The sequence below is a fragment of the Monocercomonoides exilis genome (genome assembly GCF_001643675.1).
Source record: "Monocercomonoides exilis strain PA203 chromosome Unknown scaffold56-565389, whole genome shotgun sequence".
Classification (NCBI taxonomy): domain Eukaryota; phylum Preaxostyla; order Oxymonadida; family Polymastigidae; genus Monocercomonoides; species Monocercomonoides exilis.
The window spans coordinates 207,148-231,072 of record NW_027150601.1 but is presented as its reverse complement, the minus strand read 5'-3'; the positions used below and the strand labels follow the sequence as shown (position 1 = coordinate 231,072).

At 42.5% G+C, this 23,925-nt stretch overlaps 7 protein-coding genes across 7 annotated transcripts; 1 reads left to right on the top strand and 6 right to left on the bottom strand.

Moving 5' to 3' along the window:
- Positions 1–222: 222 nt before the first annotated feature.
- MONOS_16784 (uncharacterized protein) lies at positions 223–1,656 on the bottom strand (the record flags this gene model as incomplete). The annotated part of the gene is made up of 2 exons (XM_067869655.1): positions 223–1,492; positions 1,555–1,656. 2 exons carry the CDS (start codon positions 1,654–1,656, stop codon positions 497–499), a joined length of 1,098 nt encoding a protein of 365 aa, XP_067720096.1. The 3' UTR covers positions 223–496.
- Positions 1,657–2,737: 1,081 nt separating this feature from the next.
- MONOS_3019 (putative 60S ribosomal protein L7a) lies at positions 2,738–3,952 on the bottom strand. Its single transcript, XM_067872987.1, has one exon. It carries the CDS (start codon positions 3,922–3,924, stop codon positions 2,905–2,907), a length of 1,020 nt encoding a protein of 339 aa, XP_067720095.1. The 5' UTR covers positions 3,925–3,952; the 3' UTR covers positions 2,738–2,904.
- Positions 3,953–4,120: 168 nt separating this feature from the next.
- Positions 4,121–10,112, bottom strand: MONOS_3018 (putative WD repeat-containing protein 65; the record flags this gene model as incomplete). Its single annotated transcript, XM_067872986.1, has 2 exons — positions 4,121–9,998; positions 10,063–10,112. 2 exons carry the CDS (start codon positions 10,110–10,112, stop codon positions 4,877–4,879), a joined length of 5,172 nt encoding a protein of 1,723 aa, XP_067720094.1. The 3' UTR covers positions 4,121–4,876.
- A 121-nt stretch (positions 10,113–10,233) lies between these two features.
- MONOS_3017 (putative 60S ribosomal protein L7) lies at positions 10,234–11,244 on the bottom strand. Its single transcript, XM_067872985.1, has 2 exons — positions 10,926–11,244; positions 10,234–10,830 (listed from the first exon to the last, which is right to left on the bottom strand). Exons 1-2 carry the CDS (start codon positions 11,195–11,197, stop codon positions 10,356–10,358), a joined length of 747 nt encoding a protein of 248 aa, XP_067720093.1. The 5' UTR covers positions 11,198–11,244; the 3' UTR covers positions 10,234–10,355.
- A 49-nt stretch (positions 11,245–11,293) lies between these two features.
- On the top strand, positions 11,294–16,275 carry MONOS_3016 (putative kelch repeat protein; the record flags this gene model as incomplete). The annotated part of the gene is made up of 3 exons (XM_067872984.1): positions 11,294–11,378; positions 11,511–11,660; positions 11,741–16,275. The coding sequence occupies 3 exons, from the start codon at positions 11,294–11,296 to the stop codon at positions 15,970–15,972; spliced, it is 4,467 nt and encodes a 1,488-aa protein (XP_067720092.1). The 3' UTR covers positions 15,973–16,275.
- Positions 16,276–17,034, bottom strand: MONOS_3015 (uncharacterized protein). Its single transcript, XM_067872983.1, has 3 exons — positions 16,741–17,034; positions 16,610–16,684; positions 16,276–16,562 (listed from the first exon to the last, which is right to left on the bottom strand). Exons 1-3 carry the CDS (start codon positions 17,011–17,013, stop codon positions 16,461–16,463), a joined length of 450 nt encoding a protein of 149 aa, XP_067720091.1. The 5' UTR covers positions 17,014–17,034; the 3' UTR covers positions 16,276–16,460.
- Positions 17,035–17,501: 467 nt separating this feature from the next.
- On the bottom strand, positions 17,502–23,433 carry MONOS_3014 (uncharacterized protein; the record flags this gene model as incomplete). Its single annotated transcript, XM_067872982.1, has 2 exons — positions 17,502–20,638; positions 20,725–23,433. 2 exons carry the CDS (start codon positions 23,431–23,433, stop codon positions 17,642–17,644), a joined length of 5,706 nt encoding a protein of 1,901 aa, XP_067720090.1. The 3' UTR covers positions 17,502–17,641.
- Positions 23,434–23,925: the final 492 nt, after the last annotated feature.

Genomic DNA, 23,925 nt, shown 5'->3' with positions numbered 1-23,925 from the left:
AAAGTTTTGTGAGGTGGCTTATAAGTACCATTTGCCCAATCTGTATAATTTTTGTTTAAGCAACAAAAAGAAAATTGCAATAGTTTGACAATTTTGATGAGCAAATTCATTTCATTCACATGTTTTATTATTCAGAACATATTATCATTTCAAACATAAAATGAAGATGTTGAAGTTGCAGAATCGTATACATATTTCCTTTTCCTTTTTCATTTTCCAAAATTTTTATCATATTTTCACTCATATTCTTTCTATTTTTTTTTTTTTTTTATCTCCAATTTTCATAACAACCTTTCTCTTTTTATTTTAATTTACCCTTTTCTTTCTCACTCTTCAGATATCTTCAATATCTTCGCTGTCATTTCTTCTTCTTTCAAACTTCATACTCATAAATCCCTTAAATAGACTTCTTTTCAAAGAAGAGCGTATTCTTCTTTCCACCTTTGCTTCAACATTCATATCACATGCAGTGAAGCTAGCATTGCTCACTGCGAAATCATAGAGAGTTGGGGAAGTTGAGGGTAAGGGGAGCTGTGAGGGAGGTGAGGTGGAAGATGCTTTGGCTGTTGAGGGGGAGACTGGTGATTGCTGTGTGGTTGAGGGCGAGGAAGCCAGCAGTGAGGAAGAAGAGGGGAGTTGTGATTGATGATGAAGATGGGGTTGTTCCGGTGATGGTGGTTGTGTTGAGGTTGAGAGAAGGGGAGTTATTGGAGAGGTGGAAAAGGATGGGGGTGATGGGATTTGTGGAGTTGTGGGCGATGGCGAGGGCAGAGACTGTGAGGGAGCCCTGGGTCTGTTGGAAGAGGGCAGAAGAGGCAGAAGGATCTGGTGAAGAAGAAGATGTTGTTGATGATGATGAGGATGAAAATGATGACGGAGGTTGAGGAATGCAATCTGACGCAATGGTGGTGGTTGTTCCATTTCCCGTGATTTTCGTGTCAAAAGCAAGGAAGATAAGCGTCTGGACGGGCGCAAAGGTGGATTTGAGGAGAATGAGAGAGGCATCTTGGAAGGGAGCAACGCATCCGAGGGCATACTCGATTGTGGCACATGGGTTTTCCTTCGTTCTGCCGCATGCATCAGCATCAATTCCGCTGTTAGCAACAATTTTGTTCTGGGTGATAAGGGGGACCCAGCTATTGTACTCAGCATTATCTGCTGTTCCACGATTCCGTACTCTTTTTGTTGCGGTTGTTGAGCCACATTGCTGGAATGGAGATTGTGTGATGCTGCTTCCATTGAAGAACACGTCGTTTCCTCTGCCTTTTGCAGCGGTGTTGTCATCGAAGAAACAGAAGGATATAATTTTGGTTCCGCTCATCCAGGGATATATTGCTGTGCAGCACAGTCCACCACCTCCAAACATCGACGAATTTGTCAATGTGTTGTTTATAAACTGACAATCATTGACTGAAAACTCAATTGGCTTTGCGGAGGGAGGATAATAAAACGTGACTGCTCCAGATGAATCAAGCCCAGTGTTTGCAATGCACTTGCATTTCGAAAACAGGAATTGAAGAGTTGTCAGAGTTCCGCCAACCCCAAAATACCAACCAGAACCACTCGAACCTGATACTGAACAACGCTCCACTCTATTATCTGAGAATGACCAAACAGAATATGTTTGTGGATAGGATACATGCACTGCTCCTCCATGAGACGCAGAACAACTCGTGAAATTCGATTTTGCGATGTTTATATTTAACAAATTTTGACCGTAAAGCGCCCCGCCTTCCCCATCAGTTGAACAATTGAAAAATGAACAAGAAGTGATTGTGAGATTGGCATTTGCGCGAGTCACGAAAAGTGCCCCTCCATCATCATTTCCACCAGTGGAATTATTCCATTCGCACCATTCAAAGCGATGGCTGCTTGTATCGAAGGAAGTCAGTCTTCCTGGTCTCTTTCTATCAGCTTCAGTTCCAACATAAACCACAGCAGCATTTGGTGAAGATCGTGTTTGGTGGAGGAAAGATGTGTTGAAGGCAGAGAGTGAAGTGGATGGGCTGTTGAGGTTGGGGAGAATAGCTCCATCGATGAGGTTGCGAGCGTGGAGGAAGATGGTTGAGTGGATGGAGAGGGACGAGTGAAGAGAGAAGGAGATGATGGATATTAAAAATCTATTTGCGAGGAATCCTGAGGATGAAGAGAGTTAAAAATATGGAGCATCAAAAGATAAAAGGTTTATAGAATTTGGAACATGATAGAAAATTGAATAATTGGTTAAATAAGAAGATGAATATCGAAAAGAAAAAATTTATTAAAAATATAAAATGTTCTTTATAAAAAACGAAAATTTGAAAAAGAGGCATATATACGTTTTAACATTCGTCTTTTAAATATTGTGAGGCAATAATTATAATTAATTGTTTTCCGATAACGTTCAAACAATAAAATAATATTAATTGAAAATTGCTGTTGTTAAAACGGGAAAAACAGAAATTACACAAAGCGAATTGATAAACATGACATTGAAGTTATTATTGATGTCACAGTTATAAAGAAACAATTTGCAATCGCGAAGGAAAAAATAAAAAATTTCAGATACTTTTTTTATTATAATATTGAGAAAAATGAATTTTTAATTGTCATAACTTAATATACTCACATAACAAAACACATACTTTCGATCACATAAGTTAGTATAGCCTTTTAAACGGATTTTCAAATTATTCTATTTATTTTTAAAGTTGATTTTTGAACCATCAAAAAATTTCCAAAAGAGAATAATTATTGATTCATGAAATCGGATTCTTAAAATTTTCTTTTTTTAACTTCGCAACGTTCTGTTGAATCAATGACATAAAAGAAATAAGTTGAGAAAACAACTACTTTGCATATTAAAAATTTTTAAATGAATTGATCAATTCAAATTATGCAGGTGTGTAATGAAAACATCTGAATTTATGCCTTGTGCTTGTCAAGTGAAGCCTTCTTAAGGGCTTCAGCTCTCTTTTTCAGTGCAATTGAGGAACGCAGACCTAATTTACCTCCACCAACAGCACGTGCAATTTGCTCGGCTTTGTTGTTGTAGTTGGCTCTGCACATTGCATTGACCTTTGTGAGCTCGTGCTTATCTGCTGGACGAACATTCACGAATGCAAGGCAGGTTGCAGTCTTAAGATGAACTGCGCGTCCGAGACGAGCTTTGTTCTTTACAATGCAATAAGGAACATCCATCTTTCTGCAAAGAGTTGGAAGCCAAAGAACGTGCTCAATTGGATCAACATCGTTGGCAATAACAACAAGTCTTGCCTTCTTTTGCTCAACAAGTGAAGCAACATGATTAACACCAAATTTAACAACGAAAGGCTTTTGTTGCTTGACAGTTTTCTTTTGTTTCTTTGCCTTTGCCATTGCCAAAAGACGCTTCTTCTTTTGAGTCTCGGTTTCTGGACGATACTTTTTAATAAGACTGAAAACTTTCTTGGCATTTTGTTTGCTGAGAGTCGATGTGAATTGGTTGATCATTGCCGGAATCTTCAAGCGAGTGTACATGATTTTTTTCATTCTTTGAAGTCTGATGTATCTGGGCCATTTCACCATTCTGCTCAAATCACGTGGTGGAGGAAGATCTCCGCCGATATGGAAGTGTCTTGGGCGCTTTATGCATTGATGCTCCTTGATCTGAGATGCAACGTCAAGAGTCTTCTCCTCTTTTGTCTTCTTTCTCTTCTCAACCTTCTTCTTTGGTTGAGTTTTTTTTGCGTCCTTTGGAACTTGTTTTGTGGCTTTTCCTGCTTTAGCCTTGACAACTGGTTTTGCTGTTGTTTTCTTTGTATCCTTTCCCTTTGCTGGTGCAGGCTTTGCTGCAACTTTAACCTTTGGCTTTTCTGTAACTTTCTTTGTCACTTTCTTTTCATCTTTCTTGGTCTTTGGCTTTGGAACAGCCTTCGCTGGAGCTTTTGCAGCTTGTTTAGGCATAAGATCTCACCAAATCAAATCAAAGTATGGAAAGGATCCAAAATTTTTTAAATAACTTGTTAACAAATATTGTTATTGATGCATTATTTATATAATTATTATGACTGCATATCTTTTTAATTTGTTTGAGAAATTAGATATTGTTCATTGGAACATCACCACGTTTATTTCAATTAAAAAAAAAAATACAATAAATATTTTACAATTTATATTTTCATATAATCGTTTAGATATTCTGTCATAAAATTCGAGAAGTTAAAAGAGCAAATTCAAAATATGCAGAAAAATGAGACTTAAGATTGATATCACATCTAAGATTGAAAGCATTGCGAGTGATTTGTTTAAGTGAAAAGAGAAATACAGCATCTCTTTTGTAATGACAAACCTTCCAATTCAAATATTTTCTTCGTTAAGCTCAATTACAACGGAACATCTTACAATGGATTAATTCCAACATTCTTTTCCATCTTTTTCTTGAAAAAGGTGAAAAAGCAAAAATTGAAGAAGATAAAACTAATAGGGAAACCAGAGGAAAGAAAGAGAACGAGATGAATTATTGCTGCTAATGTCACTTGAGGAAGAAAGACGAACATTTGGAAGATTAGAATCAGGATTAATTTACAAAAAGGAAATAAAAATGTTGTTTAATTTTGTCACTCATCGTACATGGACCGTTCGAGATATATTTTGGAAAATCATTAATGAACGCAAATAAAAAGAGTGTTAGATATGTAAAGAACATGAAATGCTGTGATAAATTCCAACGATCCTTTTTTGTTCGAAATCCATTTAGATTCGTTTTTGAAAAGTTTCAGATATTAATTTCTTTACTTGAAATAAAAATGAAATGAGTATCCGAAGTGATTATATTTTAAAAAAAATAATAAACATTATGAACATGAAAAACTTAACTCCATCACGTTGAAGTGGATAATGAGAAATGTTATAACATTTAAACAGGAGAAGAAGGAAGTTGAGGGGACATAAAGTTTTCAGACAAATTGGCTGGGGAAGATGAAGAAGGGATGGATAAATCGTCTATTCTTTCTTCTGTGCTTTCAAAGGCCGTTGAGCGCATGGGCGACGAAAGAGGGTCCTGCTGAATGCTCGGCGGAGACGAAACACGCGAAGACAAGTTTGATTCATTTGCCATTTGTGGAGTGTCGCCCCTGATGAGCGAGGAGGACTTCAGAGACGAGCGGGAGGATGGGCGCGAGGAAGGCAGCATCGGCAGCCGGGCAGGTGTCTTGGGCTTCGTCGAAGGCGGAGGGAGCGGATCAATCGACTGCAGCACACTCACATCAGCAAGGGAGTTGGTGGTGGAATAGACAGGCAGAACAGAAGGAGAAGAGGGCTTGGCAGAAGAGGAGGCGCTGTGTCTGGCCGAAGAGTTTGGGAGGGCAGCAGCAGATGACTGCGAGCGGAGGGAGGAACGCTGCTGGCTGTTGTGGCGGCTGATGCGGGGAGAAAACGGGGCGGGTGACGTGCGCCCCAAAAGAGAAGACGTTGCCATCATCCCCAGAGGAGAGTGAGAGATTCGCTTAACAGCCGCTGGCGACTCTGTCTGCGCAGATGAGAGCATCATCGATGACAGAGTGGCACGACGTGGCTTGTTCCCACCCAGTTCTGGGAGTCTTGTGCGGTTGAGCGGCCGCAGGACAGCACGGGCAGCCTCGGCGATGTGGGCGAGCTCTTCGTCTTGGCCAGGCTCAGCGTCTGCTTTGGCCACGAGGTCTTCCATGAATGTCCTTAGCATGTTCAGCTCCTCCTGCTGCCGCTTCATCTCAGCTGTGTTCGCGTCCAGCAGCACCAGCAGCTCCGCCGCGCGGGTTTTGCCTTCCAATATCTCCTGAGTCTCTCTCGTTGATCCCCGATACAGCTTCCCTTTCGGCTTGCCACCTGCTCGCACTCCGTCACCTGCCACTCTTTCTGATTCAAAATCTGCTTCATTTTTGCTCAGATCTTTTGCTCTTCTCGATTTTCCATCAAAAATAGTGTCAAATTCATTGCCAGCTTCATTCTTTCTGCCTTTGGTCTTTCTTTTTGTGCTTTCTGGAAGTGATTCACTTCCCATTGCTCCAGCAGATGATGTAGATGCAGAGGCAGCAGGCAAGCCGTGCATCTCCTTCATTCTGCTCTGTGCTGCCTTCACCACCATCTGCGAGCGGAGGCCAATGATGTCCTTTTTGATGTCTGTGATTGTGTCGAGCAGCGCTCTCTTCTCTTTCCTCAGCTCGTTTATCTCCTCAATCAGCTGGATGTTCTCATCCAGCTTCTCCAGCACATCCCGCCTCCCTTTGCTCTTGTGCCTGTTCAAGTCCTCTTTCAGCACTTTCACCGACTGCTCCAAATATTCCCGCTGCCGCCCAAACTCCTTCAGCTTCTCGCTGTCCATCTGCGGTGTTGTGTCGTGTGGCCCTTCGCCTGCCAGAAACGTCTGCGAAAGAGTCGGAAATTCCTCTATCCACACCCGCGGCTCCTGCTGCACCAGCTGCGTCAGGTCGTGGCTGAACCGCTCAATCAGCCGCGCCTGCTTCGTCGTCTTCGTCTTCAGCTGCCGGTTCTCGTCCTTCAGCACATCCATCCGCCTCTGCTTCTCAACAAGCTCTGCATCCATCGCTGCCCCGTGCCTGTGCTCCTTCTCCAGCTCTGCATCCATCTCCTCTATCTGCTCCTCCAGCGCTGCTATCTGCTCGTTTTTCGGCTCGATCGTCTTCTCCAGCTCCCTGATCTTGTAGTCCAGTACAAACTTGAACTTGTCCAGTTCTTGGTTCTGCTTCTTCAACCGCAGAATGAGTGTCTCCTTGTCTGTGATCGACTCCTCGTGCTCGCTCATCCTCACGTCCTGTGCCCTTAGCTCCGCCCGCAGCTGCTCCACCGTCGCCTTTGCGTCTGCATACTTCTTCTGCATCTCCATCCGCTCGCTCTGAAGCGGAGGCACTGCATCGATCGCCTGCCGCAGCTGCGTCTGGAGATACAGAATGTTCTCGTCCATGTCCCTCCTTCTCACCCTCTCTCTGTTCAGCTCCTCTTCGTGAGTCCCTTTCACCTGCGTGATCTCCTCCATCGATTCCTCCGTCTGCTGCCGCAACGCCGTCTCGTATTTGTCTGCCAGCGCCTTCATCTCCTCCTTCAGCGCATCAAACGCCTTCTGGTTCTGCTGGTCAATCTGCTCATAATGCTTCTTGATCCGATCTTCTTTCCAGCTGAACTGCTCTTGCATCTGCTGCACCGTCTGGTCAAACTTCTTCTGCAGCTCTGTCTTCTCCTCCTTCAGCCGCACAATCATCTGCTGCTTCGCCTCCACATCCTTCTCATACACCTCCTCCAGCTCATCCGTCGCCTGCAGATGCTGCTCCTCCAGCTCAGACACTTTCTGCTCGTACTTCACTTTGCTCTCGTGTGCCTGCATCTCCAGCGTCTTAATCAATGCCTGCTTCGATCCCAATATCTCCTCATGCTTCCGCTTCTCTGCTGCCAGGCGCGAGTTGTTCTGTTTTTCGGTGCGGAGCAGGAGGGACTCTGTGTGAAACGAGAGCTCTTTGATCTTGTTCTGCAGTGTGATCATCTTCTGGTGCTGCTCCTCCAGCGCTGCCTTTGAGATGATGTTCGCATCCCAAAAAGATGCTGGCTCTGGCAGCTTCGCCGGGCGCACCCTGCCAAAGTCGATCGGCTGCACCAGCCACACAAACAGCACCCCGTCGTCTCCTGCTGTCAGCATCACAGAACCATCGCCCGATGCACAGGCACTTGTGACAGATGCAGCATGTGCAATGTACTCGTCACAGACAGGGACAATAGCTGAATCGGGTTTTGTGGTGTCTCGGGCAAAGGTCTCTGTGAGTGGCCATGCGTAGATGCGGAGCATGCCCTTTGCCATTCCTGCGACAAGTGCCAGTCCGCCAGGCAGCAGAAGGAGCCTGTTCACACGAGATGTCACACCTCCTGTGGGAAACTCAACAGTCGCTGTGCCATCCACAATCTCCCGCATCTGCAGATCAGAGCCACACACAGCAATCTCCTTCTTGTTGCCCACTGCAATGTGAGAATATACCGTCCCACTCAGCACATGCTCGCTCAACCGTCTCACAGACTCCCCTGGCCTCGTTTCGAGTGTCCAGTCATACACTGCCCCATCAGCCCCAGCGGTGGCGAGTGTTTTGTCTGTCGGCCCAAACGCCATCGTCCGCACCGTCGCCGTGTGGCCTTTGATGATGCAGAGGCACTCCCCAGAGTATGTGTTGTACACACTCACGGTCTTCCCGTGTGCACAGGCGAAGACGTGACCGCCGTGGCCGAAGAGAACTTCCTGGCAGCCCGAGTGCTGCGGGAAGGGGATCTCGCGGATGGTGTCGAGTGTCTGCGGCATCACGTTCATCAGCCGCACTCTGTCGCCACACGAGAGAATGAGGTGGAAACCAGACGGGTGCAGCGACAGCGACATCAGCTCCCCTTCCATCTGCACCGCCAGCACACAGTCCATCTCCAGGTAGTTCCAGATGCGCACCCACCCGTCTGTCCCGCACGTGGCTGCGATCGGCTTGCGGACGGCAGCGCTGAGTGAGGTGATGGCCCCAGAGTGGAATCCATGGCCCAGATATTCAATGGAAGGCATCCGCGCTGTCTGGTTGATGTCTGTCTCTGATGGGCTGCTGGTGAGGTTGCTGTCTTTTGAAGCAGAAGATGCGCTGTTTGAGCTGTTTGAGCTGTTGGGCTGTTGATTTGATTGAGAAGACTGGGAAGAGTCGTTTGGGGTTGTTGGCGGGTTGTTTGAAGGGAAACGCACCGAGCATATTTGAGATCCTCCACAGACACACACAACTTGTGACTCGTTTGGAGAGAGAGAAGCAGCTGTTATGCGGAGATCTTTTGAGACAGAAGAGGAAGGCGAAGAAGAAGAAGAAGAAGATGAGGATGAAGTGAAAGAAGTGAAAGAGGATGAAGAAGACGCTGATGCTAAAACGGAGGCAGAAGGAGAGGAAGAAGGAGAGACAGGGCTGAATGTGTATGAAGAAGGCGACAGCACGACTTCTCTTCCGTCCTTGTGCGAGCAGCTGATTGGCGGGAGTTGCAGAAGCTGCACAAGGCGATACGCGTCCAGTCCTTCCGGATCAGCCGCAAACACTCCGATGCATCCGTTGTCGCTCGCAGCAACAAACCCGCCGTCGTTTCGCGCCATCAGAGTGGTGACGGTAACACCTTCTCCGAGAATTGAAGGCATTGTCATCTTTAGCTCTCCCTTGTCGAATATGTAAACGTCCCCTCCTTCTGCTGCTGCTAAAATGCGATCAGAGACTCTTTCGTGCAATCCGCCAGATTGCGAAAATGAACTTTCTTTCTCCTCTTCATCTGCATCGTTTTTATTTCCTTCGTCTCCTTCATTTGTTGAACGAATTTTCTTGACTGCATTAGCCATCCAAAGATGCGCAGTTATTGAAGGAAGATTATGTCTGCCAGACAGAAGATTGTACTGTTTTAGAACACCTTCCGTCCATTTGACGACTTTTAAAAGTTTTGGACCAGAAATACACATTTGAGAACTATTTAACGGGTGAAATGAAATCTGGGTGACAGCTGATTGCTGCTTTGCAACACCAAGTACACGAAGGGGCTGATTCCAATGCCACAGAATGAGAGAATGATCTGAACCACCACATCCAACTGCCAAATGCTTTCCATCACCAGAAAACGCAACACATTGAAATGGAGAATCAGCAACATCAGCAGGTTTAATGAGGGCTCGAAGGCGCTTCATTGTTGTAAAACTGTAAATTGATACTTGCGTCACAGGCTGATTCGAAGTTGAAGTTGGAGAAGTGGGCTGAACGCTAATTAATGTCTGTGAAGGAATATCATCTTCAAGCACTTCGCAAACAGCCATATATTTTTTATCTGGACTCACATTTATTGCAGTCTGCGTAATAATCTTTTCCTTCTCCGTTTCATGAATAAATGTCATTGTTTTAGTGCTGAAAGAGTAAATGCCAAAATGTTTTCCAACAGGATAAACGATCCTATCATTATCAAGATGGAACACATTAGAAGGAAGGCCCTTTGTTATGCCAAACGCGTGTCTGTTTAATCGTTACGAAAATGTTTTACTCACAATAAAAGAGATAGAAAATGAAAAATACAAACATTGGCGTAATTGTTGCTTTATGATGAAATGTTGAAATTGCCATGTTCATTATTTTAATGAAACGATAAATGGAATGAGAAAAATAAGAAGAATGTTATTCAACGTCCTTTATAAGCCGCAGAATATATAAAAATCTCCAATATGCCAACTCCCGGATCATAAATTCCATATTTAAAATGATTTGCTAAAATTTTTCATTGTTTGGGGCTTGTGAAATGTATCTCATGAAGTGATTACGAAAAATAATTCAAAAAATTTGCTGAAATGAGGGTAATTTCGATTAACAAGATATTTATCCAATGCATTGCTGTAAAAACTCATTAATTTTTTTTCCTCTGTCACCTCTAAATCCTCCATCCTTGAACAATGTTAGACTCTTTGTGAATCCACTAGGATTTGTCAGTTTAAATGGCTCCAGATATTCCATCACCTTATCGAAGTTAGGGCCTCCAGAAGCAACTTCATGAACCAAATCATCCAAGCACACAATAGAACCATCATCAATTCCTACTTCAATGAAATGCTTTTCGATTTTTGAGTTGTCGTTCAGTGGAACGCGAACATCTTCTTCCAACGTCATTCCATGCTTTTCGATTAAAGAGCGAACCATCTTCATTTTTGGAATTCCATATGTGACATATGGCTCAATTTTCTTAAGCATCACTCTATTTTGTGGTGTATTTTTAACAAAGGTAGAATCTCCTTGACGTGACAATCTCAAAGCCTTCAGAATTGCTTTCTGATGTTTTGCAATGGCTATTGCCCTCCTGAAAAAGTGACAGAAAAGAAAATGTTACAAAACAATTTAAAAACAAATAATTATTTAACACTCATAAAATTATTTTGTAAATAGAAAAAGTACCTTTGATAAAGCATTACAAAGAAAACATTCACAGATTTGTCATTTTTCCTTTTCAAAGAAACAAAATTCTTTTTCACTTTTCGACGATGAACAACTGAACGCTCGACTGCTCGATGTTGCTTTACAAAATCTTCGGCATGGTGAAAAATTTCAAGTTGTTTTCTCGGGCGAAGTTTTATGTTCTGACTTGTCAAATTCCGTTGATCCATGATTTTCCTTCTCTTCAAACGAACTTCGGACACGGTTGGCAATCCTTTTTTTTTCTGTGGCATTGCTGTATCAGTCAAAAAAACTAACTTATTTAAAAATGAAATGATTTATGGTATTCGCCCATTGTTCATCTCATCACTTCATCAAGATTTTTTTAAATGTCGCCGTCTTTAGCAGGCACGATCAAAAAACAAAACAAGCGTACTGACATTGTGGATATAGCAAAAATTGTTACATCAAAAGGTATTTCATATTTATGAAAATGATGATAAAAAATTTTTTCGCTTAATGATTTACATTTATGTAATGAATATGTTTTTATGTGGTTCTTAACTTATCATATGCGCTTTATTTTGTTGTAATTAACATTTTTAGGAAATCCTGATTGGATTCGTGTGAAATATGTTGGAGAAAAACCAACTCCAAGAATTGGTCAATCTTTCACATTATGCGGGCCTGTAATGATAATGTTCGGAGGCATTAATCAAAAAACAAGAATGAATGATATATGGCTATTCCATACAGGTTTTATATTTTATTTATAGCTTATTTTTTTCATTTGTTAATTACCATTTGTAAATCAAAAAATTTCTAATCTTAATAAGCTACAACAAAGTGGCATCGAGTAGTTCCGGATTCCATAAGCCCACTACAAAGATGTGGACATTCTGCAGTTATTCAAGGTGCTGATATGCTTATTTTTGGTGGAGATAATGGTGAGACATGCATGAATGATCTTCATGCATTTGATTTGGAACATGAAAAGTGGACGATTGTACCAATCAGTTCATCTCCAGCGATGCTTCCTGCGCCAAGAACACGTCACGCTGCAATATCATTCGGAAATAAAATGTTGATATTTGGCGGAGAAGATATGTACTCAGGTGCTGAAGATGGAGAGGATGGTGATGTCTTCAATCAAAATTCGGCAGACACACGTCAATCAACAACTGCCAAAAAAGGAGGAGAAGCAAAGTCACACTACTTCAACGATTTGTATATGTTTGATACCGTATCGTTGAAGTGGCTTGCGCTTCCAAGCAGATCAGAAGAGGTTCCTTGCCCTCGTGCTGGCCACTCAATGACGCTTGTTGGCTCTTCCATCTACGTTTTTGGAGGATTTGGTGAAGATCAGCATTTGAATGACTTGTGGGAGCTGAACCCACTGACACTCTGTTGGACAAAGATAGAGCCAGCTAAGAAAGAAAAAACAGCAGAGGAAGATCAATCCGATCCTTCGTCAGGCGGTTTTCAATATCTTTCACCACGAAGTCCTCATTCATCTGCAGCTGCATCGCGCACCCGGCGCAGTGGAAGCGATGCCACGTGTCCTTCTCCGCGCTCAGGCCATTCAGCATTTGCCGTTGGAGACAAACTGCTCATCTTCGGTGGCTACACAGCTGGTGCGGCAAAGGACGATCTGTGGGAGTTCAACACCACAACACGCACATGGACACGGCTCTATCACTCGCGCACAAACAGAAACAACGGCGGCACCACGTCGAGAAGCCTGACAGGAAGCCGAGGAGCAAAAGGAGGGTCAGGCAAGAGCCTTGCCCCTGGTGCACAAACAGTGACATTTGCACCAGACGGCACAGAAATCCTGAAATATCCGACGCCAGTCGCGCGATGCGAGCAGATTGCATTTGCATTGACAGAGCATCATATTCTGCTGTTTGGCGGAGTTGGTTATGAATCGACAATTCCTCGCACAGACATGTGGGTGCTTACGCTGCAGTCAGCAGATGGAGCACAGGCAGAGAAGGATATGAATGATTTGGTGTCTGTGACAGGACTAACATTGGGAGAAGAAGACGATGAAGAGACAGCATTCATCAAATCTGAACTGAAACGGCTGAGAGAAGAGCTTGATCAGGCAGAGGAGGACATGAAAGAGATGAGTGAGGAGATGAAGGAGCTGAAGGCAGACGGCACAGAAGATTCGCTTCAGGCGAAGGAGACAGTCAAAGAAACAGAGTCGACATTGGAACAATTAAGACTCTCTCTGAATCTGCTGCGAGATTTCGAGATGAAGCGGTGGGGGATGCAGAATGCAGTGAACGAGGAGCTGAAGAAAGGGACGCTGCAACAGGAGCAGAAGATCAATGAAGAGATGAGGCTGGTGAATGAACTGGTTGCACAGATAAGGGCGCTCATGAAGGAGAATGAAGAGAAGCTGAAGAGCAGAGAGAAAGAAATATACACAGCAGCAAAGGAGAAAGCAGACGATACTCAAAAGCGTCTTTTGGAGCAGCTGGGGCAGATTGAGGCGATGGAGACAGAGAAAGCGCATGAGGACGAAAGGAAAGAGAAGGCAGAGGAAGAAGAGATCGTGTCTACGATCAATGCTCTGACAGAGGAAGTCAAAGCGATTGCAGAAAGTGCAGTTGAAGAGGCAGTGGAGGAGAATGTGTCGAGAGGTGTTGAGCGAATGAAGAGGAAAGGAACAAGCCAGCTGGAAAAGGCGGCAGACACACAGCAGAAAGTGGATGCTGCAGAAGACGAAAGAGCAGCGGTGCTGAAAGAGAAGATGGAGACTGTGCGGAATGGAGTGGAAGAGCTGATGAAGAAGGAGAATGAGCTTGGCGAGGAATCATCGCAAAAGGCGAAGGAGCAGAAGAAGCAGCTGGAGGAGTTGAACAAACAGACTATTGAAAAAGGATTGGGAAGAAGCAAAGAAGGACAAGGTGAAGGCAAAGAAAAGACTGCTCCTACAACAGCAACATCAGCGTCTGCATTGATAAACTCAACTTTGACCAGAAAATTGGATCAGAAGGAAGACGAACTGAGGCTGATGCTTCAGAGAATGAGAACAGTCAACAAAAGACTCGATGAATTGCTGCAAAAGGAACAGAAGAGAAAAGAAATGCTGGAAGAATCGCAGGAATTGGGCAAAGACACAAAGGAAAAAGCAGAGCTTGGCGAGAAAGAAGAGAAACGCCTTCTGAAAGAAATTGAAATGACCCAGAAATATCTGACAGCAGCACTTACACAGGAAGAGATCAAAGAAGCCAACAAGGAAATGATGATGCTGTTTGAGACGCCGAAGGAGCGGGCGAAGAGAAGAAGGGCAGCGAGAAAGAAGAAGACGCTGCGTCAGATGAGAGACACGGGAGTGGAAGACAATGAGGATCTGTTCCCAACAAGTGGAGGAGCAGAACATGAGGGAGACGCAGAGGAACATTCAGAGATGTTTGATGAAAGCGAGGAAGATGTAGAAGAAGACGAGGAAGATCCAGAGCTCGATGACTTTGATGTGCTGTCAGAAGATTCTGCAACAGAAGAAGAAAGAGATGGAGTGTCAGTCATTTCCATCCGTCCTTCTTCTCTTCCTGCAGCTGAGCCACATATTGTGCCACCTGCACCTTTCCTTTCCATGGCACAGCGTTACACTCACCAGAAAAAGAGACAAGAAAAATCGTCTTCTTCCACCAAGAAAGCACAGTCACAAGAGAATCTTCTTTCTTCATTGTCTTCTTCAGAGCCTTCTGTGCAGCACAGCTCTGGCTATTCAGAGGATGCTGCTCCACACGACACCGATCCATTTGCTTCGACTGAAGACGACATGAAGGAAATGGAGCAAGAAAATGTATCGCCATCTCCTTCATCCTCAACCGATCTGATGTTCCCATCTTCATCCAGCTCTCCCAGCGAGGATATGATGTATGGATCAGAAGAGCAGCAGCCAAAGGCTAGCAACGTAGAATCAAATGCTCTTCACGATGCGGTGCTGAATCCAATGAATGCATCACGATTCTTCACAAAGATACCAGCACGTCTGCAGCACGAAGAGCTCATGTCACTTCTGTTTGAAGAAGCAGAGAAAGTGATGGAAGAACTGCAGCGTACAGAAAACTTGAAGGCAGAGGAAGCAATCAAAGCAATGAAGGATGAGGTGAATGGACAAGTGGAGGCATCGAAGGCAAGAATGATACATAGCGGGAAAGAGGCAGAAGAGCGAACAGTGGAACGAGCAACAGGAAGAACAGACGAAGAACAGGCAAAAATAGACAAGATCCAGTCAGTTGTGGATGAATCAAAGAACACACTGACGAAAGCAGGTGAGGAAGAGGAAGAGCTCAGCAGAGCGTTGGAGGATGAGGCTGTTGCGTTGCAGTCGATTAGAGACAGAGTCAAACAGCTTTACGCCAACGATGTCTGCAAAGATCTGTTTGAGGCAGAGAAAGAAGAGCCAAAGAAAGCGGAGGAAGCAGCAGAGAAGGCTCCTTCTCAGACACCTGCCAGTTCATCATCATTTGAACATATGCCAAATGCAACAGCACTCGCAGTGCAACACGAGATTGATGCACTGCAGAAACAGATGGATGAGGCAGAGGCAGAAATCACCACACAGCCAGAACTTGCATCACGCATCATTGAAGAAGCAACAGAGAGAACAGTAACGGCAATGCTGAAAGATGAAGCAGATGCTCTGAAGAAGGCACGTGCATCCATCCAGCAGAAGTTGGAGGATTCAGAGGATTTGGCCAGCAGACAGCGCGAGGAAGGGAAAGAAGGGCTTGCTGGATGGAGCGATGCGGCAGAGAAGAGAGTACAGACGTTGGAGGTTATTCTCAACAAGAAGGCATTGGAAGTGTCTCAGAGCATGCAGAAGCAGTGGAGCAGGCACAATGCACTGCTTGCTCAGATTGAGTCACGGTTGCGGTATGTTGAAGAGGACAGCCAGAGGAAGAGGGTTTCAGTGGATCAGGTCGAAGAGGAGTGGAATGAGGCAGAGAGAGACATTCATGACACGCTTCACAGAGAACTGCTTGTACAGATGAACCAGCTGGAGAAGGAGCTCTTATCCCAATATAAGGGAACTTCAATTCATTAAAAGTTTTATCTATTTATTTTTGTTTTCATGCATTTTTTTATTTAATTTTTTTTTTTTTTACAATACTTGAGGAAAAAAGTGTAAATGTGAGGATAAATGTCTTTCTTTTTTATTTTCGAAAGGCTGAAGAAGAGAAGTTTAGAACTCATCATTAATTGGATTCAATATGAATGATATAAAAATCTTTCGAAAAGGTTGTTGAATATCAAAGTGTTCGATGCGTGCTTTTAAATATTTCTTCGATTCAACTTTTATCAAATATGTTTTGCAGATATGGTTTTGATAAAAACAAAATTTTATCCAAAAAGTTTGGAGAAATAGCATTTTCTCATTAAAACTTTGTTGATTTTCTAAATTTGATTTTAAAAACAATAGAGAAAAAGAATTTAACTAAAATTATTTCAAGTTAAATTAAAATGAATTTTGCGTTTTGACAATTTTAATTATAACAAAATTGATAATTCTTTGTCTGAAGAACAGAAAAAATTTCAGGCTTTCACATATATCTTATTGGGATGAAGTGGTGTAATAGATGGATAATCGCTCAAACAGAAGAGATCAAGCATTGGAGCACCTTCAAAAACAACATTCTTAAAAGAGATTAAAAAATTAATAAAAATAACACTTATTCACAAACAATTTTCGAGTATTCAATATTAAACTGCTTTTCAATTTGGCACTTTACATATTCAACTGTTTGTCCCAGCGGAATCTGTTCAATTCAGACGTTACCACAAAAACTATATGAAAAAAATGAATGTTTCAAACTTTTATATTTTTCACTGATTCATCTGGGAAATGAAGTTCAAGAATGACAACAGCTCCACGTGCTTTTGTTTCTTCCTCCAGTTTATCTTCATTACGATTTTCTTTGTCCAAATCCTTGATTGAAGTGATCTGTTTACCAGTTGTGTTATGTGAGGCCTTCTTCTCAGAATGAATAGCATTTTCTTCTTCTTCCTCTTCGTATTCTGATACTTCTTCATCTTCCTCTATCTCCATATACTCATATTCATCATCTTCTGAAGGTTTAGCAGACATTTTCAATTTTTTATAATTTGTGATGGGTAAAAAAATGTTAATAATTTCTTATTATGCTGTTTATGGTCTCGTTGGCCATTTTCATGTATAAAGGTTTGTTTTGTTGTTGCATCAAGCCATTCATGCGTTTTGTGATTAAACACCATATAAATTATGTTTTTCATTTTTAAGATAAAAAGAGTTTTCAATAAAACGAAGTCATGATTTTGTTAATCATAATAATAAAATCTTTTTCAAAAAATACTTTTGATTCTATTCATCTGCATCAATTCAAAATTCAAATCTGATTCTTTTAAAGGAATCCAAGAATTATATGCATTGCATAATTCAGCATTTATCAATTAGAAAAGACTGGAAAAGTTAAAAGGTCATAGTTGCGTTCACTTCAATAAAATGCTGCTTGATGAGATCTTTTTCCCCCAGATATTTTCACTATTCAGTGGAATAATTCAGTTTTTCGATAATAAAACGAACTTAGCTCTTTAAAATTCATTCGAATTACTCATTAGAATATTCTATAAATAAACAAAAACAAATTTTATAAAAAATATTGAAGTGTTATGTTTGAATTTAATTTAATATTTACAAATATATATCAATGCTTTGTACACAATTCATAAATAATTGCTCAATGTTTATTCCTAAAAGCAAAACCGAACGTTCTATTTTTCTGACTGTTCTTAACTGACATTTCCTTTTCCTTTTCTAAATAGGCCTTTATAATAATGTCATTAACAAATTTTATAAGTTGTCCTTCGGGGAGAGCTTGCTGATCGAAATTAATCCACATAAGTTTCCCTCTTTTTTTGTTTTGCACCAGCTTTATCATTCTGCTTTTTTCTTTGTTTTCTCCTTTCTCATCCTTTGCTGCATTTTTAATGCTATCATTCTTTTCAACATTATCTGATTTGCTCTGAATGCTTTCTGTATCGTTCGATGAATCATCTCTTTCTGGTTTCTTTCTCCGAGAAAGCCGCACCCAGGCTAAATCTTCAGCAAGAACTTCGCGCTCCCAGCATTCTGCCTCTCTCTTTTCTTCTGCACTGAGATGAGGATGAACAGGCACATTCACAACAGCCTGTGCTGAGGTTGATGTGCGACGAGAGCCAATCGAGTTCATCAAGTTCCTCCAGGACTCCAATGCAGGGCGATGCGAGCAGCACTGACATGGAAGATCTGTCTCCCTCGAGCAATGGCCGCATCGCTTGCAATGGAACAAGCTGAGATCGCGGCAGCACCCGCAATCAGAGCAGTGCCAATGTGTTGAATGGAGGAGCGAGTGACCGCTGCAAAAGCAGAAATAAACAGGTTCATGACAAATGCAGTGATAATCCTCCAGGCACAAGTATCCACGATAGCCCTGGTGGGCGATTCGAAGAGAAACAGGATAAAGGAGAGAATGAATGAGAGTGGGAGTGAAGCGTATTGGATTGCGACATGGAAGAGCAACCAAGTGAGACAGTTCGCCACGACGCATAATGATGTGATAGTTGATTAAATGCGTTTGAGCACAATCACAAAGCACATCTGACGGAATTGTGTTCAGTGGATTAGCACAGCAGTCACAGGAGCATGCAGGAGAACAAGGCTCTCCAGCAAGCAAGCAAGGGCAGACAACAGATGATGCTGAGAGCTCTGTCGTATTTGGATCGGCAAGCCATTTCAAATCAGAGCAAGACTGGTACAAAGTTGCTCCGCCTGATATCGATTCTGCTTCGCTTGAAGATTTTCCTTGACTTCGTTCATTATCTTCACTGCAACCATCAGCAGCTTCCTTTCCAAAAGTCGAATTCATTGATTCCTTGCTCTCTTGCAACAGACGACGTGTTTTGCACTGACAGAAGACTTTTTTGTTGCACAATCGTGACCCAGCAGAAAGAGGAGGTATTCCAGTTAGATCAAAAATATCTTCATCATCCATGCCTTCAATCATGTTCATGTCCTCATCTGTTAAAAAGGATGTGTATACGCTGAATTCATCCTCTTTCTCTAACGTTTGCTGACCATCACATTTCCCGTCTTTCTCTCGTGCTCTGAGTTCTTCAAGCTTTTCCTTAGCCGCTTTCTCGTACTTTGCTTTTGCATAAGAGCGTCGTATTGTCTCTCGCTTCCATTTCTCGTAATTGGCCATTCGTGCAAGCGCAATGTGCCTTGGAAGAACATTCGCCAATGCACCTATAACATCTGGTCGAAATGTGTAATTCAGTGAAGCAGGTGTAAAAGCTGACTGATTCACTGTTGATATTTGTGTTGAAGGAGGAGACGGAGGTGGCTGCAGAGAAGATGATGTAGTGGCTGTAGATTGCGACTGTTGTTGCTCTTGTTGCTGCTCTTGTTGCAAAGGTGCTGACTCTGATGATGATTCTGTTGTTTGTGCTGGTTCTGATGCAGATGAAGAGGCTGAAGCCGATGTTGATGTTGATGCAGTCATAGGGACAGGAGAAGGCGCTGTTGAAGGAGAGTTGGATTGTATTGTTTGCGTTTGCATTGATGGAGATGATGGAGTTGAACTTGGAGGAGGTGCTGGCTGAGGTTGTGCAAATGTTGGTGGTAACGATAGAGATAAAGGAGAGGATATTGTTAACGTTGACCTTGTCCGCCCAATTCTATGAAGAGAGTCTTTTGAATATGTTCTCATAAGCGGATGAATAAAGTCATTGAAATCTGCTTTTAGTGAATCGTCTGCCGAAGAGATGAATTGCCACAGGCGCTCCAGCGAATCAAAAGCTTTTAAATTTGCACTAGATGCACTTTCGTTCTGAGGTTCTGTGCTATTTTTTCGTTTGTCTTCCGAAATGTTCTCTTCAGAAATCGTTTTCTCCTCTTCTATTTTATCCATCGAGTCCATTACCGATTCATTTTCATTGTCAGCTTTTGCTTGTTCTTCTTTGTCACCAGATGAAGTTTCTTCAACCAGCATATTGGCATTCCCTTTTCTCATTCTATTCAGCATTTCTGCGACTCTTTCCAGAACATGTACACCATTTCTTGATGAATTCTGCACCCAATATTTTGTACGCGGACAAACAAGGGTGTCTTGTGCAACATCCGCATAAAGATGAAGGGAAGAAAGATGAATTGCGGGGAAGAAAAGCAAAGGAGCGTTTTCTCGAAGTGGCTCCGGATTGAGCAACGGAGCAAGAAGCGATATGAGCGAGGCACGAGGCGTAACGCGAGGAAAGTACAGAGAATAGTGCATTTCATATACAGTCACTGAAAATGGAGGAACAGGAACAATACACCTGTATCTTTCAGAAGATGAGGAACGAACAGAATAATCAGATGCCACCGATTGAGTGGCCGATAAAGAGTCATTCATCTGCGATGAATCAGCACTTTGAGTTGATTCCGTAGCTTTTGATGACAAATACGAAGATGAAGCAACTGAATTGCATGATCTCTTAAGCGCCATTGAATGAACAGTTGCGCCTGTTGCAACGACATCCATCAGCCATTTCGATGGAGTCAGTGCACAATACTCGTTCACTGCATTCAGAGGGCAGCTGGCTTTCAATGCCTGCCTGCTGATCTGAGGCAGCTGTGGCATCGGCGGCAGTGCTGGCAGAAGACGAGAATAGTTTGATTGAAGGAAAAGCGAATAAAACGCAGAACTTCTTCCGAGTATCTGTGCAGATTGAAAAAAGAAATTTGAGAAAAAAAAAATAGAAAAAATAATTTTTGAAATATGAAATAATGTTCAATGTTTCATACCATCAGCACTTGCTCCAAATCCTTTTCAGAAGAAAAATGCAGCAGATGCCTTGCCACAACCGATGCCTGGTCGCCTGACGTGAAATCTGGCTGGGGCATTGAGCCTTCTCTCTGCCCGCTCTGCACAGATAGCCTGAAGAGAGGAGGCACAGCAACGACCAAAGAGAGCACTGCTCTTTGCTGGTTTGCGTTGTTATGCAGCTCTTCCACAGTGGAGTTGGTGAGGGATACAGAGAATGAGACAGAGGCGTGGATGATTGTGTGAAATGGGATGTCGATAGAGTTGATGAAGTGTGAGATAAGCGCTTTCTTGTGCTGGATGCGGTAGGTGAAGCACCCACGTGCCAGAGAGACTTCTGCAGACACATCCACACCTGTCCCAGTCGCTGCTGTCCACGTGCCAATCTGCAGCGCAGCGAGAGGAACAGCAATAGATGAGGAAGAAGGAAGGCTGCATGGGCAGAGCGGGTGGACATGTGAAAGAGAGTCAGATGTGTCGATTGCATCAATCACAAAGCACGAGCTGTTGGGCGGTGCTGGGATGTTTGTGCGCTGTGTGGACGAGACGATGGGGATGGTGTTTATTGGAATCCGTTTCATCACTCGTGCTGGATGGAAACCAGAAATTGTTGGTATCTTTGAATGAGGCATTGACGGTGGGAGGGATATCGTTGGGATGTTTGGAGGGACAAAAGGATGCAAAGTGGAAGAATTTTGTGCATCGTCTGGAGTGCAGCGAGAATTTGCTGCAACAATGGAAACAAAGCAATGCTCTGGGAATGTCGAAGAAGAGCTATCAACAGCGCAGGCTGTTGATACATTTGAAGTTGAAAGATATTTTTGGATGTCAGTGCTTTCAAGAAGAGACTTAATTGACACAAAAGATGAAACAGACAATGGAATAGGATTTAAGTCACTGAACAAAGGTTTATCTTCTTCTTTGGCCTTTTCATTCTGCACAGGAGCAGTTTCTGGCTTCTGCTGAGTTGCATCATCAGAAGAATCTTTATCACTGGGGTTTTCAGTGTGAGCAGATGCAGTTGACTTTTTGAGCGCTTTAAACAACGCATTTGAACTGCAAATAATACGAAGAAGCGTTCGAAGTGCACCGTTTGGATTGAGCGAGAAGACGAGTCTATTCAAAGGCTGAGAGTCTGTCTGAATATCAAACATTGGTTTCAACAGCTCAGAAATTTGCTTCAGCTGCTGTTTAAACGATGCATTTGCAAGATGATTTGATAGTTGGGCAGGCGACGCTTGTACTTTTGAAGCGAATTCTAACGATGAGCTGGCAGAGCTGTTCAGATCAACAACAAACAACACATCATGTTTTTCTGAAAGACGCCCTGAAGACGAAGATGAAGCAGAAAAACTATTTGAAGAAGAAGACAACGACGAAGAAGCGGAAGAAGAAGCAGAAGGAGGTGGTGGAAATGAGAAATTTGGTGAAGGAGAAAGAGAGGAGAGAGAAGAAGAGGAAAGCAAAGAAGGAGGTTGATATGAAAAAGACGGAGATGAAGAAGGAATTTGAAGAGAAAGTGGAGAAGGAGGGGTTGGACAGGAAGAGAAAGAAACAGTTGAAAAAGGAATTGGATGAGTTTGAGAAGGCAAAGTCTTCGGAGCTAACAAAGATGATTCAGATAAGCTTTCATTCGAATTGTAGGCAACCGATAAAAGATGAAGTGAATTAATCGAGCTGAAATGAATAGGACACGAAAAACGCAAGAAATATGGTGGAAGTGAAGAGGATGGCTGTAATAAAGAAGGAGAAGGAGAAGGAGAAGGCGAGGAAAGTGAATTTCCTTCGCTAGATGCAGAAGTGTTGACATCTTCATTTTGTAGTGTTTGCGAAGAAGAAGGAAGAATCGAAGAACTTGCTGTTGAGTGCGTTGGCTGTAAAGGCGAATGACGAATTTGATGAGAAGAATCTTCGTTTTCTGAACTGTTGTCCAACAAGTCATTCAAACGTGGGTTTGACAGAGAATTCTTGCTTGTGGCAGAAGACGCCCAGACTTTCTCTTTGTACTTCGAAAGAGGAAGAGTTGACGTATCGAATCTTGGAACAGACGGTCGTTTTGACATGTCATTTTGCGAAGATGATGCCAATTCTCGAGCGCTTTTCCTCTTTTTCTTTTGTATTTCTTCTGTTTCTTCGGTTGCTTCTGTGCATTCATCTTCATCTCTTCTCATGCTGTCTGTATGAAGTTGAATATGTTGAAGCAGTTGCATATGAGCGAAGTGAGTGCTGCTGTTTTTGAATAATTCTTCGAAAACAGACAGATGCACCAATGGAATCAGCACAACATCAATATACATGCAATTCAACGAAGCAACATCACTCTGTCGATTTGAAATAGTTCTTATGACAGATTCTTTAGTTGAAGCAGCAAAAGAACGAAATGATGAAGCAATCGGAGATGAGACAAATGTTGCGCAGCGACCGTTAGTCGCTGAGACACGAGACGACCTTGGGAAATGAAGAGAATGCAATATCTCGCTTTCAATACCGTCAGATTCAATCATTGGCAAAGTGCCTTCTGCGCGTGTGGTGAAAGTATCATTGCCTTCAATGCTGTCTTGTTGAAGAGATTCCATTATTGATTGAATTTTCGATTCTTTCATTCGCAAATTGAATCCACTAATCTCATTTTTCATCAAAGAATTATCAATTTTTGATTTGCTCATTGAAGTAAACTCTTTGATGCCCATGAGTTTAGAACAGTCAATTGTTTGAGAACCTTTACAATTGTCCACAGATTGTGATACAAATGTTTTTGTAAATCCCAATCGTTTGAACTCTTCTGTTTTGTCCAATATCTGTTCACCTGATTGTAAAAACAAACTGTCTTTACCACTTGCCCATGTAAATGTTAAGAAAAGTTGCATCTCAAAACGAGATGTTAAAAACTGTCAAAATTTGAAAATAACATTTAATTAAATGGCATTCACAAAAAAATTTTGTATCAATACTTTAGAAATTGATTCCTTATTGTTTTTGTTTTCCAGCAAAAAAGGCAGCAAATGTTGAGAATCATGAAGAGAACGAATGACATCAGAATTGAAAAACTGGCAACTCTTAATAGTTGCTGTGCTTATTGGAAAAGATGCACTGTGAGTAATAATTTGAGTTGGTAATCCACGTTGCTTCTGAACCTTATTTTCATTCGAGTTATCTTGAGAGCGTGGAAGTTCATCCATATA

What these genes read in the sequence shown, in the direction of transcription:
- MONOS_3015 (XM_067872983.1), bottom strand. Translation starts at nt 17,013, where the DNA reads ATGTCTGCTAAACCTTCAGAAGATGATGAATATGAGTATATGGAGATA. An exon ending in AATCAGTGAAAAATATAAAA is followed by an intron (nt 16,685 to 16,740) that starts GTTTGAAACATT and finishes TGAATTGAACAG; the next exon opens with ATTCCGCTGGGACAAACAGT. An exon ending in ATATTGAATACTCGAAAATT is followed by an intron (nt 16,563 to 16,609) that starts GTTTGTGAATAA and finishes ATCTCTTTTAAG; the next exon opens with AATGTTGTTTTTGAAGGTGC.
- MONOS_3019 (XM_067872987.1), bottom strand. Translation starts at nt 3,924, where the DNA reads ATGCCTAAACAAGCTGCAAAAGCTCCAGCGAAGGCTGTTCCAAAGCCA.
- MONOS_3017 (XM_067872985.1), bottom strand. Translation starts at nt 11,197, where the DNA reads ATGCCACAGAAAAAAAAAGGATTGCCAACCGTGTCCGAAGTTCGTTTG. An exon ending in TTTGTAATGCTTTATCAAAG is followed by an intron (nt 10,831 to 10,925) that starts GTACTTTTTCTA and finishes TCACTTTTTCAG; the next exon opens with GAGGGCAATAGCCATTGCAA.